We start from the raw sequence: 16,690 nt of genomic DNA, 5'->3' as shown, positions 1-16,690 counted from the left end.
CTGTGAGTGTTTTGATAAGTCAGAATAAAGTAGTTTGTCGTAAAGGGCACTTGACTGTCATTTTCTCTACATCAGCTGGTGACACAGTGAAGTTTGCTGAAGACTTAGAGAGGCCTAAGCTTTTAACTTTGACTGGTTAGCTGAGCCAAACAGGATTTACATCTGGTAACAGTTTTGGCAATTAGGTGCCAAGTACACTGTTCTACTTGTGAGCTGTCTGTGGGTCCACCAGTCTCTGTTTTTATGAATTTGCAGGTCCTGAGGGCTGCAGAGGCCTGTAGAAAGTGCCCACTTTTCTCTTCTGTATAGGGTTGGGAACGGAGACAAGGACATATGTCCACTGCCAGGTGACCCTGCAGCACTCTGCTTTTGGTCATGGTGTCTTATTAGAGCAACAGTACTCTTAACTAAGACACATGGCATAGTATGTGTATGCACAAGGTGGCCAGGAAAGACCTTGAGGTGCCTTCCATTGCTCTCTGCCATATACGTGTGTATATACATTATGTGTGTGTGTACATGCATATGTGTGCATATACATGCATATACATGCCTGTATACTTGCTATGTTTTGAAATTTTACTTAGTTTTATTTTGTGTGTATGGGAATATTGCCTGCATGAGTGTCTTATGTGGTCTTTGCTTTCCCTGTGGAGGGCACAGGAGAGCACCGTATCATCTGGAACTGCAGTTACAGCTGGTTGTCAGCTGCCATGTGTGTGCTGGGAAGTGGATCTGGGTCCTCTTTACAGCTGAGAGGACCTTATATATTTTGAGACAGGGCCTCTTACTGAGCTTGTAGCTTGCTATTTGGCTACATGGGCTGCCCAGTGAGCCTGGGGGTGCATTTTGTGCCAGGCTGTCCTCACAGGTTCTCAGGCTAAAACTCAAGGGTTTAAGAATGTGCAGCAAGCTCTGCACTGTCTGGACCATTGTGTAGAACATTAGAATTTGTAATTGAACTCACACTGAAGGACTGAAGGGAGGTCAGCTCCCAGGAGGAGCATCTACAGATCTGCGGAATTCTTCTGAGATGTAAGAACACTGTTTTCATCCATACACATTTATGTGCCATGTATCCATTCATGGCAGCAAAGGGTTTGTAGATTATATACATATAATCTCTCTCTCTCTCTCTACCTTTCTCTCTCTCTCTCTCTCTCTCTCTCTCTCTATATATATATATATATATATATATATATATATATATATATATATATATATAATATCACACAGACACACACACACACACACACAGACACACATAGAATCTTCAGTATAATGCTATTTAGTTTGCTGTGAAAGTTTTTGATGTTTGTCCATTAGGAACTTGTTTGGACTTTCTCATTGCAAGTTTCCACAGACATTTGTAGGAGTCTGTTCATGTGTTTGTGTGCTTGTGTGTGTGTTTGTTTCTCTGTATGGGCAAAGGTGCCAAGGTGTGTGTGTGTGTGCGCGCGCGTGCTCATGTGAAGGTAAGACTATTATTAGCAGTAGTTAGCTCTCTCTGTGTACCAGGTGAGTTTGGGATTTGAACTCATGTCTTTACCTTTAATCACTGAGCTATCACAGCAGCCTCCCATCTTTTTTTAAAGAGAAGATCTCTTTTTGACTGTGAAGCTTCCTCACATGGGATTAGAGGTACATGCTGTTACATTCACCTCTATAAATGGGTCCTGGGGTTCTGAGCCCAGGCCTTTATGCTTGCATAATAAGCATTTGGCACAGTTATCCTTCTCTTGGGCTGCCTGTGTGCATGGAATAACCCAGGGCTTTGCTAAAAATCCTAAAATCTGCTACTAAAGTAGAGAACTAATAAGATGCCAGGTAAGAAGCACGGTGTCCACTCAGAGTTTGAAGTGACACAGTCCATTACAGTGAGCTAGGGACAGTGAGGTGGTGGATCCCATCTACAATCAGGAAGCAGAGAGGCATGAATACTTGTGCTCAGCTTGTTTTCCTCTTTCTACCCCATCTATGACCATAGTCCATCCTGCTACCTGAAAGGCAGGCTACCCACATCAATTGACCCAGCCTGAAAACTTCCTCACACAGCCCTGTTGCCATTGCAACTCTCAATCCTGTCAGGATGATCACCAAGACTAACCATCACACATGGCCAGCAGGGTGAGCTTGAATTGAAGAGCTTCCTGTCTCGAGAAATGACTTGTACAACACCCAGATGACACTCCTGTGTGATGAATATGTCTTCCTTAGGGTCAGTAGGTTGACCATCTATACCCACAGCACTGCCTGTGGCCCATGGAGCAGGGTAGTTTACAGCCAAACAGTCCACAGTAGCCTGTGGGGTTGTGGACACCTGAGAGGTCATGGTGAACTCCTCACTGTCACGCTCACTGCTCTCACCACATGGACTCTACTGTTCAAACCTCTTTGAGACATGGTTACTGACAGAGCTGAGAGGGGACAAGGCGAGCAGGAACACAGGAACGAGCTACCATAGACTGAAGCAGAATTTGTGGTAGGGAACCATAAGTAGGCCCTGAGTATGCCCACACGCCCAATCAGCTGGGGACTACCCTGGCTGGGAGTCACGGAGAGGTAGATGGTGCCTCCATGTCCTCAGGGTTCCAATCCCAAGGCCTCATCAGCTAAGATGTTCAAAGGGCCTCACAATGGCCCAGACATGTATTGTATACTTCCGCTCGGGTCTTGACCTCAGGCACAAGTAGTGTTTTGGGCTGTTGGCTACCTACATTGACAGAAAACTCCCTTGGCCCCTGTGCCTTCATGTCCAAACTTGAAGAGGACATGCTTAGAGCCAAGAGAGGTAAGGAGTGTGACCAGGAAGCAGAACTGACAAGTGGAATAGGACCACAGGGCATTTGGCTCAGTACTCAGGCTGCTTACAAAGGTGAGCTCTCACCCCTCTTTGGCAAATGTACAAACACTTCTCTCAAGAAACTGATGACAGCAGGCTGGCTCAGGCTGTCCTTCGGAATAGGAGGGGCTCTCCATGCAAGTGGGAAGGGAACTCACAGATACTAGGTATTTGCAGCTCCTGGGAGGCAGTGTGAGGGTGGGCGTGCCTGGGCTCAGGGTGATAATGGTTTATAAGGAAGAGGATCTGCTGTGAGAAGAGCACTTAGCACTCTCCACCATGAAGGGGACACTTCTTCTGGCCTTGCTGGTGATTGGAGAGCTGGGCTTCCAGACAAGTAAGATTGGGACCCTCACTCACCCCATCTCAGTCCCATGAAGATCGCTAAGTGGGGCCCTGAAACAGATCAATGGGTCCTCGGGAAGCCATTGGAATGAGTCCTGCAGAAGACACTCGATTCTTTCTACTCTGGGTTGCAACAGTTGGAATGGGTGGGACGGGGAGATGGAGGTGTACAGGTGACGATACTGCTGAGGAAGGGTCTGTAGATGTGGGGTTGAAGCTGTCAAGTGTGGGGCTTATGTGCAGGTCAGATTTGCAGGCCTGGCCACTCATGTGAAGTGTGTCTAATGGAAACCATGTTGGAGCTGGGAGGATGCAGCCTTTGGGAGGGCAGGACTATGAGAGAGGTCAGTTAAGGCATTTGTAGGTGCAGCTAGAAACCTCGAGTCCCTGATTCTGCCAGCCGGTGGTCTTTTAACGATGTTTTCTGTCTGTGTTTGCAGCGGAAGCGTGCTATCCCTTCATCGATGGCTATATCAGGACATTACTTGGAAAAAGGACATTAATGCATTTATTCCTTTCGAGGTTTGATGCTACCGTCGAGGAGAGGGTGGCCTTTGAAAAACTCCAGGACTGCTATAATGAAGAAGGATTAAAAGCCAAATTCCTGGATCCCAAAATTATGGTAACATCCTCTCTACCCTGACTACCATGCAGCCAATAGCAGAAGGCCATGTACAAATGATCAATGCAAACATTAACACGTGTCAGGGGACCAGCAACTGAGAACTCAAACCCTTGCCCACACTAGTGCAAACCAATGCAGCACGCTAGGTATACATCCAGCCTGTTCCTCGCACAGTCCTGCAGTTCACTCCTACATGCTGGGTAAACACTAGGTTCTCACCCATAGTAGGAACTGGGTGAGAACTCAGGTCTGGCCTCTGCATAGGTATGACACCCCCAGCTCTACTCTAAGATGCTTGAAACTTTTGTCTACTGGCCAGTATCTTCTTTGGAACCTCCCTTGACTCTACTCCCCTGCCTCAGATGGAGTTCCTCTTCCACGAGTATCATCTGAACTACAGCCTGAACCTCCCTCCATGTCTGAAATGCCACCCCAACCCCCAGGGACTACGTGCAGCTGTTCAATACAGCTGCCTCCTGATGTCTCTTCTTTCAAGCATAACTGGAAGGCAGAGATGTAGCTGTTGAACATTTCTACCCGTTTCCTAAAGTGCTTTTATTTTGAGTGTTATGTCCTCCAGAACCAAAAAAAAAAAAAAAAAATTCTTCTAACAAGCCCAAATGGGGAGTGTATTTTTAACATGACCATACAGCCAATGTGCCTGGAGATGTCCTTAGGTATGGGAAACATCACCAAAACTCATACTTAGCTACCTTGTCCCTGTTTAGACACAGCCCCCACGATACCTTCCAGAACTTTCTCGCCTTCTTCCTTGTCTGGCTATGGCAGGTCTCAGGCTTCCTCCTGGATGTTGTGGGTGGGCTCCAGTTCCCTTTAGGCAGAGTCTCTTGCTGGAGACCTGAATCACTGCTGGGGAGTTTCTTTCCTGTGGATGAGAAGTGTTCACATCATGGATGCCTAGGGAGCCCTGCTGAGGTCCTGCACCTTGCCTGTACCCACCTCTCTCCCTGTCTGTCTCTGTGTTGTCCAGGCATCCTTGATCTTCAGCCAAGAATGCAGGACATACTATCCCATCGACACCTTGAAGAAAATTGAGGGTCTATTTGGCACTTTACCAAAACAGTAGAGGTGAATGGATTTTTGGGCAACCCATCTTTGCATCATGTCTGATCTGAGTGCCATCTTCCCGACCTGTCCTCTTTCTCTCCTGAAGTTGGATTCCTGACACCTGTGCCCTCATCCTTCAATCTCTTAGGCTAATTTTAATAAATGCCTGCAGCTCCGTTCTGTGTCCTGTGTCCTGTGTGTGTTGTGTGTTCAGAGGATCCTGGAGACAGTGAGAGAAATGACTTGTGTGGTCACTCAGAGTAGGGTGACTTCCCTTGACAAGCCAGGTGATCATTGATCATGGGAGAGCCATTGTAGCCTTCCTTTTTTGTTGCTATGTAACCAGGTTGGCCTGGAACTCACAGAGATTGGTGCGTCTCTTCTTCCCAAGTGCTGGGATTATAGGTGTGAGCCCCCACACTCAGTTTACTGCAGCTGTGTGAGACTGTTGAGCCTGGGGTTGTCTGAGAGCAAGTAGCATGTATGCAGCCACAAACTTCACCAGGCTGGCAGGACAGAAATGAGGGGCACAGACACTCACCTCATGTGCTGCCTCCGGACTTTATCACAGGACTGTGAGTTTCTTATGTGCACTTCTAACAGTGGAGGAACTCAGGGGATGACGTTTGTGTGTTTCTCAGATTCTCTTGGTCTGCTAGTGAGAGTCAACATTTGTCACACCCTGGTCAACCTAGCAAGTTCTGGACAGCCAGGTTTACCCAGAAAGATCCTGCCTCATAAACAAAACCAAGGGACTGGAGATGGCTCATCAGTTAAGTGATGGTTGTTCTTCTAAAGGTTCTGAGTCCAGTCCCCATCAACTGCATGGTGGCTTCCGACTATCTGAGATGCCCTCTTCTGGTGTGTCTGAAGCCAGCAACAGTGAGTTCATATTCATAAAATAAATCTTGAAAAGAAACCTAATAAATCTTAAAAAGAAGACATTTTAATGGGTGAAAGATATAGCTGACAATGCCCAGTGAAAGGAGAAAGAGAGAAGGGCTTTAAAGTAGATTCAGTGTGTATAATGCTCCCATGCCTTATTGGAGACCCAAGTTCAATTCCCAGAGCCTGTGTAAAGCCAGACTTGGTAGCACATGTCCATAGAGCTAGTTCTTTAAGAGGTGGGAAGAGACAGGTGAATTCCGAGATGTTTGTAGGGCAGCCAATCTGGCATTCCACGATGTCAGGCAGACAGAGTCCTGTTCTAAACAATGGGTGAGGGATGTCCTCTGATCTCCATGCACACTGTGGTCTGTGCACACCTGCTCTCCCTCATCCACTCAAATGCAAAACAGCAGCCGAGCAGCTAAGAGAGAGCAATGGCAGGCAGTGTGGAGAAAATGATGAGCCCCATTAGCTATAAAGGACAGACATTATATGTTGAAGACGAGTTGAACAGAGCAAGTGCAGGTGAGCAGGCAGAGGGACAGAAGGTCACACAAACAGGACACATTGCTCAGTGTGTAACACTGACATACATGGAGGCTTTATTCTGTCCATCTGTTTCCTGATGTGACATCACAACACTAGGGCTTCCTAAGGAAGGCTGGCTGGTCCTGAGGAAGACCAAGTGGCCTCCCCAGGGACACAGCTCTCACAGGCAAACCAATGACCCTGAGCAAACAGCCCATCTCCACCTTTTAACATCCAAGCCGGTATTATTCCAAAACCCCATCTCACGACCAGGCATGGTCCTGAATCTGAAACCTGTTGGGATTATCCAAACCAGTAAATCCTAGAACTGTTTGCTGTGCCCATGAAATCCCCAAGCAAAGGGCTTGAGACCTCCTCCTGTTTTTCTGTCTCCTGATCGACATTGGTTTCTCTCATATAGGTCAGTGTGGCATGGCATGTGTGCCTTTTCTTGGGTCACGTAAGTTCTGTGTTTCTTCATTATCAAATTTCCCAACTGGAAGGCAGCTAAAAGTCCTTGGAATAGTGATACGGAAGAAACTGCCTTATAACATAAATCTCACACTTGTATTTTAATGGAAGAATTTTCATGGTCGTAGAAGAATCAGAGACACATATTTTACATGAACTTCTGAAAGGGGAAAATCAAATCACCAAACACCAGGATGGGCAGTTAGAAAAGGGGTGACTATAAAGGGGGGTGGTATGTTAGGAGCAGAGAAGACATTATCATGAGTACAGTGATTTCTTGGGTCTAAATATTAAATAACACTAACCATGCCGGGCAGTGTTGGAACAGGCCTTTAATTGCAACACTTGGGAGGCAGAAGACCAGCCTGGTCAACAGAGAACCTTCTAGGACAGCCAGGGCTACACATAGCCACAAGGACTAATTGTGATAAAACTTTGGAAAGGCATTTATGTAGATTACAAGAGCACTGGGGCTACTACCGCCTCTCACATACCTGTTATCCATAGCTCACATCTCCATGCTCTTGTCCAGGTGTAAGTCAACTTGTGGGTGATGGCTGTAACACAAAGGCCTCTTTGGCAGTCATTTCTGCTGTCACACATTAAACTGTCTGAACAGCTCGTGTGCTCCATGAACTCCAAGGTCTTATTCCAAAGTGAATCTTCTCATATCAAAGGAGGGAAAGGGAGTGGCTTAAATTCTCCTTCATTGTGAGCTCTTTGGTGTATAAAGAGTCATGGCTCACTCCATGTGTAACCTTTGGTTGGTGATTTAGTCCCTGGGAGCTCTGTGGGAGGGGTGTCTGGTTGGTTGATATTGTTGTTCTTCCTATGGGGTTGAAAACCCCTTCAGCCCCTTCAGTCCTTTCTCTAATTTCTCCATTGGGGACCCTGTTCTCAGTCAAATGGTTGTCAGTGAGCATCCACCTCTGTATTTCTCAGGCTCTGGCAGAGCCTCTCAGAAAACAGTTCTATCAGGCCCCTGTTAGCATGCCCTTCTTGGTATCTGATATAATGTCTGGGTTTGGTGACTTTATATGGAATTGATCCCCAGGTGGGGCAGTCTATGGATGGCCTTCCCTTCAGTCTCTACTCCACACTTTATCTCTGTATTTCCCCTCATGAGTATTTTCTTCCTCCTTCTAAGGAGTACTGAAGCATCCACACTTTGTTCTTCCTTCTTGAGCTTCATGTAGTCTATGAATTGTCTTGGGTATTCCAAGCTTTTGGGTTAATATCCACTTATCAGTGAATGCATACCATGAGTGGTCTTTTGTGATTGGGTTACCTCACTCAGGATGTTATTTTCTAGTTCCATCCATTTGCCTAAGAATTTCATGAAGCCATTGTTTTGAACAGATGAGTAGAGCTCTATTGACAGTGTCCTTTGCCTTACAGAAGCTTTTCAGTTTTATGAGGTCCCATTTGTCAATTGTTGGTCTTAAATCATAAGCCATTGCCCTTCGGTTAAGGACGTTTTCCCCTGTATCCAAGTATTTGAGGCTCTTCCCCACTTTCTCATCTATTAGATTCAGAGTATATTGTTTTGTGCAGAGGTCCTTGATTCACTTGGACTTGAGCTTTGTATAAGGAGATAAAAGTGGGTAGATTTGTATTCTTCTACATGCTGACTGCCAGTTGAAGCAGCACCATTTGTTGAAAATGCTTTTTTCCTCACTGGATGGTTTTAGCTCCTTAGTCAAAGATCAAGTTAGCATAGGTGTGTGGGTTCATTTCTGGGCCTTCAATTTTATTCCATTGATCTACCTGCTTGTGTCTGTACCATTACCATGCAGTTTTATCATGACTGATTTGTAATACAGGTTGAGGTCAGGGATGATTCCCCCAGAAGTTCTTTTATTGTTGAGAATAATTTTTGCTATCCTGGGTTTTGTTAGTCTACATGAATTTGCAAATTGCTCTTTCTAACTCTATAAAGGATTGAGTTGGAATTTTGATGGAGATTGCATTCAACCTGTAGATATTGCTTTCTGTATGATGGCCATTTTTACTATATTAATCCTGCTAATCCATGAGTATGGTGGTTCCTTCCATATTCTGAGGTCTTATTCAATTTCTTTCTTCAAAGACTTGAATTTCTTGTCATACAGATCTTTCACTTGCTTAGTTAGGGTCACACCAAAGTATTTTGTATTATTTGTGATTATTGTGAGGGATGTCATTTCTTTAATTTCATTCTCAGTTTCTTATCCTTTGACTAGAGAAAGTTTACTTGATTTCTTTGCTGAAGTTTTTTTTTTTTTTCAGGTTTAGGAGTTCTCTGATGGAATTATTTGGGTCACTTAAGAATACTATCATATCACTTGCAAATAGTGATATTTTGACTTCTTCCTTTCCAATTTGTATTCCTTTGACTTTTCTTTTGTTGTCTAGTTGCTCTGGTTAGGAATTCTAGTACTATACTGAATAGGAAGGGAGAGAGTGGGTAGCCTTGTCTAGTCCCTGATCTTAGTGGCATTTCTTTAAGTTTCTCTTGATGTTGGCTACATGCTTGCTGTATATTGTTTTTAGCTGTTTAGGTATAGGCCTTCAATTTCTTATCTCCTAGACTTTCATAATGAATGGGTATAGACTTTTGTCAAATTCTTTCTCAGCATTTAATGAGATAATCATGTGTTTTTTTTCCTTTGAATCTTTTTATATAGTAGATTAGATAGATGGATTACCATATATTAAACCATCACTGCATCCCTGACATGAAACCTACTTGATCCTGGCAAATGATCGTTTTGATGTGTTCTTGGATTTTATTTGTGAGAAGTTTTTTGAGTATCTTGCATCCATATTAATGAGGAAAATTGTTTTTTGTGGACTATTTTGTGGTTTATGTATAAGTGATATAAGCATAATTATGCCTTCATAGAATGATTTGGGTATTGTTCCTTCTGTTTCTATTTTGTGAAATAGTTTGAAGAGTATTGGTATTAGGTCTTCCTTGAAGGTCTCATAGAATTCTGCACTAAATCCATCTGGTCCTGGGCTTTTTAAAATGACTGCTTCTATTTCTTTAGAGATTGTTGGACTGTTTAGATTTCTTATCTGATCCTTATTTAACTTTGGTACCTGGTACCTGTCTAGAAAATTGTCCATTTCTTCCAGATTTTCCAGTTTTGTTGAGTATAGACTTTTGTAGTAGGATCTGATGACTTTTTTATTTTTCCCAGTTTCTGTTGCTATGTCTCCCTTTTCCTTTCTGATTTTGTTAATTTGGATATTGTTTCTGTGCCCCCTGGTTGTTCTGACTAAGGGTTTATTTATCTTGTTGATTTTTCTCAAAGAACCAGGTCCTCGTTTTGTTGATTTGTTGTATAGTTCTTTTTGTTTCTATTTGTTTGAGTTTAGCTCTGAGTTTGATTATTTCCTGCCATCTACCCCTCTTGGGTGTATCTTCTTCTTTTTTGTTCTAGAGCTTTCAGATGTGTTGTCAGACTGTTAGTATATGCTCTCTCCAGTTTCTTTTTGGAGGTGCTTAGAGCTATGAGTTTTCCTTTTAGCACTGCTTTCATTGCATCTTATTAGTTTGGGTTGTTGTATCTGAATTTTTATTAAATTCTAAAATGTCTTTAATTTCTTTCTTTAATTATTCTTTGCTCAAGTTGTCATTGAGTTGAGCATTGTTCAGCTTCCATGTGTATGTGGGCTTTCTCTTGCTTTTGTTGTTATTGAAGACTAGCCTTAGTCTATGGTGATCTGATAGGATGCATGGGATTATTTTAGTCTTCTCGTATCTGTTGAGGCCTGTTTTGTGACCAATTACATGGTCAATTTTGGAGATGATGCCATGAGGTGCTGAGAAGAAGGTGTATTCTTTTGTTTTAGGATGAAATGTTGTATAGATATCGGGTAAATCAATTTTGTTCACTATTTTTGTTAGTTTCCTTGTGTCTCTGTCTAGTTTCTGTTTCCATGATCTGTCTGTCCATTGCTGACAGTGGGCTGTTGAAGTCTCTCACTATCATTGTTGAGGTGCAATGTATGCTTTAAGCTTTAGTAAAGTTTCTTTTATGAATGTGGGTAAACTTGCATTTGGAGTATAAATGTTCAGTATTGAGAGTTCACCTTAGTAGATTTTTCCTTTGATGAGTATGAAGTGGCCTTCCTTATCTTCTTTGATAACTTTTGTTTGAAAGTCAATTTTATTGAATATTAGCTTGTTTCTTGGGGCCATTTGCTTGGAAGAAAATTTTCAGCCTTTTACTCAGAGGTGGCATCTGTTTTTGTCACTAAGATGAGTTTACTCTATGCAGCAAAATACTGGGTCCTATTTACCTATCTAGTCTGTTAGTCTATATCTTTTTACTGGGGAAATGAGTCCATTGATGTTAAGAGATATTAAAGAGTAGTGATTAGTGTTTCTTGTTTTTTTTCCTTTTTTTTTGGTTAGATGTAAAATTTTGTTTGTGTTGCTGTCTTCTTCTGGTTTTATTGGAAGAAGATTACTTTCTTACTTTTCCTAGGGTGTAGTATCCTTTCTTGCATTGGAGTTTTCCATCTGTTATTATTTGTAGGGCTGGGTTTGTGGAAAGATATTGTGTAAATTGTTTTTATCATGGAATATTTTGGTTTTTCCATCTGTGGTAATTGAGAGCTTTCCTGGAGAGTAGCCTGGCATTTCTGTTCTCTTAGGTTCTGTATGACATCTTTCCAGGATCTTCTAGCTTTCATAGTCTCTGTTGGTAAGTCTGGTGTAATTCTGACAGGTCAGCCTTTATTTGTCATTTGACCGTTTCCCCTTACTGCTTTTAATATTTTTTCTTTGTTTTGTGCATTTGGTGTTTTGACTATTATGTGACAGGCGAAATTTCTTTGCTGGTCCAAAGTATTTGGAGTTATGTAGGCTTACTGTATGTTTATGGGCATCTCTTTCTTTAGGTTAGGAAAGTTTTCTTCTCTAATTCTTTGGAGGTATTTACTGGCACGTTAATTTGGGAATCTTCACTGTCTTCTATGCCTATTATCCTAAAGTTTGGTCTTCTCATTGTGTCATAAATATTCTGGATGTTTTGGGTGAGGACATTTTGGGTTTCTTCATTTTCTTTGACTATTGTGTCAATGTTTTCTAGGGTATCTTCTGCCCTTGAGATTCTCTCTTCAGCCTCTTGTATTTTGTTAATGATGCTTGCATTTATGATTCTTAATTTCTTTTCCATTTCCAGGGTTGTCTCTCTTTGTGGTTTCTTTATTGTTTTTATTTTCATTTTTAGATCCAGGATGATTTTGTTCAATTCCTAAAACCTGTGTGTTTGTTTTTTTCCTGTAACTCTTTAAGGGATTTTTGTGTTTCCTCTTTAAGTGTTTCTATTTGTTTACCTGTGTTCTCCTGTATTTCTTTAAGGGAGTTATCCATGTTCTTTTTAAAGTCCTCTATAATCACCATGAGATGATATTTAAATCCAAATCTTTCTTTCCTGGTGTGTTGGGATATTCAGTACTTGCTGTGGTATGAGAACTGAGTTCTGCTGATGCTACATTGTTTTGGTTTCTGTTACTTAGGTTCTTGTCCTTGCCTCTTGCCATCTTGTTATCTGTGATGTTAGTTGGTCTTGCTGTCTCTCACTGGAGCTTGTCCCTCCCGAGGGCCTGTGCACCTGTGATCTTAGTAGTGAGAGTGCTACTGGGAGACTATCTCTCTCTGGGAAGGTTTTGGGTCTAGATCGTTGTGGAACAGCCTTGGTACACAGATGGAGAGCAGAAATGCTCAGACTCAGGCAGCCCCACAGTTCCTGTGCCCTGTGTGTTCCTGGCAGGTCTTCTCTTTGGACAGTCAGTGGAGAGAAAGTGGAGTCTCACCAGTGTGCTAAGGAGAGAGAGTGCTTCTGTGAGACCAGCTCTTTTTGCACAGGTTTCGGGTCCAGAGGGCCATGGGATTGCCCCAGGTCTGTGTGTAGATGGAGACAAGGAGGGCCCCCAGGTCTTTCAAGAAGCTGAGATAATTATTCATGTTTCATTTTCTTTTTTTGCTCTGGGAGATTCATGCCTATTCAATTGCAAAAACAAACAAACAAACAAAGAGAAACAAAATGAAACAACATAAAACAAGAATCCCTCAAGAGAGTATAGAAAAGGAGACCCAGCATTCTCTCCTGTCTTGTCTGAAACCTGAATAGGAGATGTGGATGGAACAATTCTGTCTTTACTTTCATGCTTAGAATCTAAAGTATCCATAACCAAGATCCAGAGGCTAAAAGCATCTATGGGGATCTTTTTCCAGGACTATGTGTTATATAGTATTCATTTGTCCTTACTCCCACTACTTCCCACCTCTGTAGACTTACTGTACTCTCCTCAGGGAACCAAGACTTGTATAAATCAAGAACTCGATTTCTTGTATAAAAGTCAGAAACTGGGTAAGCTGTTTTTGGCCCATCTTTGCTTCTTTAGACTTTAGCATATCTCTAAACACATACTCTCTATGCATTCTACCCTTAACTTGCCCCATTATTACAAGGTTTACCCAACATTTACTTTATTTTTTTATCTCTCATTTACACTCTACCATTGAAATGTTTATTCACTGCTGACCTAAGTCTCTTGTTTTCCTGTAACTTTCATTTTCTTTTATGAGCACTCCTCTCCTGGAGGTGATCTTCACTGTATCCCCCTTACTTGAGCTCCTACATTGAGACACCACCAGACCAAGCCAGCTCAGTCAGTCAGCAGGGTCTCAGGGGAGAAAGTGAGGATTGAAAAAGAAAAGAAACAATTAGACAAAAGTATAATATGAATCCGGCCTTTACTGAGGCTGAAGCAGCTTTATTTTTCCCTAGTCTGCTGCTTTTATATCATTCTAGGTACATCCAAAACACATGGTCAGTTCTTAGAACAAAGACAAAGTAATCAAGCAAAGTAGTAAACAAGGAAATCATGTAAGATTCAATTAAATGGGGCTGGAGAGATGGCTTAGTGGTTAAGAGCACTCTGACTGCTCTTCTTGAGGTCCTGAGTTCAAATCCCAGCAACCACATGGTGGCTCACAAACTTCTGTAATGGGATCTGATTTCCTCTTCTGGTGTGCCTGAAGACAGCTACAGTGTACTTATATATAATCAATCAATCAATCTTTATAAAAAGGTTATAATTAAACAAAGTAGTAAGCAAAAGGATCACACAAAGTAATAAGTAAAGCAGTAAACAAAGCCTCATCATCACTGTTTCTAATATTCTGATATGAGACTACTTCCTTCTCTGAGCCCAGTGACAAATGCCACTTTCCTAGATGTGGTCCCAAAAGCTTAACAGATTATTACATCTACTCTTAAACAAAAGCATTTTATAGTCTTAATCTTTTATCTGTAGAGGAATTTATATTTTGGTCCAAATTGAAAACATATTTTCTTACACTGATACAAATTTTCGATATTGATACAGGGTTAAGGTTTTAATTTGTATAAACCTTTGTATATTAATACAACATTTAAAATTAATTCTGTTACACTTTGATAGGATTTATGCCTATGCTTAAGAACAGAAGGCTTAGAAGAAATCCTTTAATAGCTGATATTAAAAACTGTTTGAAATAATTAAGTAGTGAAAGACAGAAGTCAGTCAAACTCATATACAGGTTCTAATTTATTTAATTATGATAAAATGTTTTGAGTTTATTTAAATAGTAAATAGAGGGCTGGAGAGACGACTCATTGGTTAAGAGCACTGACTCCTCTTTCAGAGGTCCTGTGTTCAAATCCCAGCAACCACATGGTGGCTCACAACCATCTGTAATGAGATCTGACGCCCTCTTCTGGTGTGTCTGAAAACAGCGAACATATACTTATATATAATAAATAAGAACATCTTAAAAAACCCCAAATAATAAATAGCTAAAAATAATTAACGGTTGTGAACTCAGTCCTGCTAGATTAGATAGATGGTCTTTAAAAGCATCAGAGATCCACAGAATATGGCATTTAATGTCATTTACTTATTTAAAAGTCTTCTGACTATGAAACACGTCTGCTCCTGAAGAACCCCCATCCCACTTGAAAGAAGGTGATGAGCATCTGCACCTCCATGTGCAGTTGCTTTGACGGTGGCGCGCTAGCCACTGGGCAAGACATGCTCTAATTTGAACTGAAGTCAGAATGCTGTTCAGAAAGGACAAATGGACACAAGACTGTCAACCCCTAAGCTGTGCCAAGATAGTCCTTCATAATTCCTGCTCTGCTTAAGTTCTGTCAGGTGCTCTGGGCCAGAAGGCTGGAGACAGATGCTCCAGCGTTATAAGTAGTGTTGAGGACTGTCCAGGCAGACAGCTTTCTCTTCAAATTGTTTAAATCTTGGGGGCATATTTCTGCACTTTCTGCATATTCAAATAATTATTCCTCCTCTAATCTAGGATGGGCTGGAAGACTAGTTGTAGTCTCACAATCAAAGCTAAGTTGTGTAGCACTGAAGAAGGTGTTCTAGATCTGAAAAGATGTTTCTCAGATGATAATACAAGTTACAACTCGAGATAATTGAGGTGCGACTTGTAAACTCATTAATGTAGCACAGATGATAAAATAATCTATCTAAATTGCCAAACAAAACGGGCTGGACTTTGTAAGTGTAAATCATACCTTATAATTTATATCATAATTGTCATAATTCAATTTACATCTAAGAGAAAAGGGGAATTGTTGAATTCTGGCTCTGCTGTCCGTTGTAATGCTAAGTGCGTGTTTTCAAAACCCGGAGTCTGCACATGGACCCGTGGTTCTGCCCGGAAGCTATTTCTGATTGGTAAATAAAGATGCCAACAGCCAATAGTTTGGCAGAAGAGACACGGCTGGGGTTTCGGTTTCCTAGCTTGGAGTTGGCAGAGGACCATGGGGAGAAGAAGGTACAGAAGGAAGGAGGAAAAGTTTTAGTTTGGTTTCAGTTAATTCCCGCTGTTTGTCTCTTTCGTTTGAGTAGAAAACTCAAAATCTGTGGCCTCCGAGAGTTCTCTGGAGAAGCTCTTAGCCGACTGAACAACCTAAACCCAACCAAGAAAAAAATGTGTTTTGTTACACGACGGTGCTTGTCCCTTGCGTTTTTGAAAATTAAGGAGGAAACTGATCTAAAAATAAGTCCTGAAGACATCCTTAGGTAGAAATTAATTCCGAGTCACCATGATCCCCTTTGTTCAGCCATGTCTAGAAACAGCTGCGGTGCAGACTGCATCTGCATCTTCTTCATTCCTTTTTTTCTATATTGAGCCAGGGTTTCCTTATGTACTCCAGGCTCTCCTGGAACTCTCGACAGATATCTTGGTGGCCTCGAACTCACAGAGATATGCCTGCCTCTCTTTGCTGGCGCTGGGACTAAGGGTGTTCACCAGCACTCCCTGCCTGAATCTTTTTAACGTCGAGGTCATGATGACATTGTACACAGGACACAGATCCTGGCACACTCACTTGGGGTCTGTAGCTTGGGTTAATGTTTTTGCCTGCCTGGCATATTTTCATTATGGCTTTTCAAAAGACTGTTTTTTTGAAAATTTTATGTTTGCCCCGGCTATGGTGGTACAATCCTTTATACCCAGCGAGGCATAGGCAGGCAGATCTTTGAGTTCAAAACCACTCTAGTCTACAGAGCAAGTTCCAGGACAGCCATGTCACAGAGAAACACCATCCCAAAATTTCAGTCAATCACATGGTGTGTTTTCATGTCTGTGTGGGTATGTACCATGTGTGTGCAGTTGTCTGCTAAGATTAGGAAGATCCTGGAGTTGGAGGGGCTGATAATCTGATTGATATGGTGTTGGGAGCAGAACCTTGGTCCTATGTATTCATAACCTGTTGTGATCTGATTCTCTGACCCCCAGAACAGCTGTATCCATTCTCTTCCATGCCTGTGAGCTATTTCTGTGGTTGCTGTAACATGCCTGGCAGTCACTGACACAGAGACGGACTTGACTCATAGCAGGATCATGCTGACCACAT

The 16,690-nt window shown here is 42.1% G+C and overlaps 1 protein-coding gene across 1 annotated transcript; it reads left to right on the top strand.

The window, feature by feature from the left end:
* Positions 1-3,121: 3,121 nt before the first annotated feature.
* LOC308413334 (secretoglobin family 2B member 2-like) lies at positions 3,122-4,899 on the top strand (the record flags this gene model as incomplete). The annotated part of the gene is made up of 3 exons (XM_080908268.1): positions 3,122-3,179; positions 3,628-3,809; positions 4,804-4,899. 3 exons carry the CDS (start codon positions 3,122-3,124, stop codon positions 4,897-4,899), a joined length of 336 nt encoding a protein of 111 aa, XP_080764394.1.
* Between the last annotated feature and the right edge of the window lie 11,791 nt (positions 4,900-16,690).

Source organism: Micromys minutus (assembly GCF_963924665.1).
Source record: "Micromys minutus genome assembly, chromosome: 32".
NCBI lineage: Eukaryota > Metazoa > Chordata > Mammalia > Rodentia > Muridae > Micromys > Micromys minutus.
The sequence above is the reverse complement of the archived record's forward strand: the minus strand, read 5'-3'. Positions and strand labels throughout refer to the sequence as shown.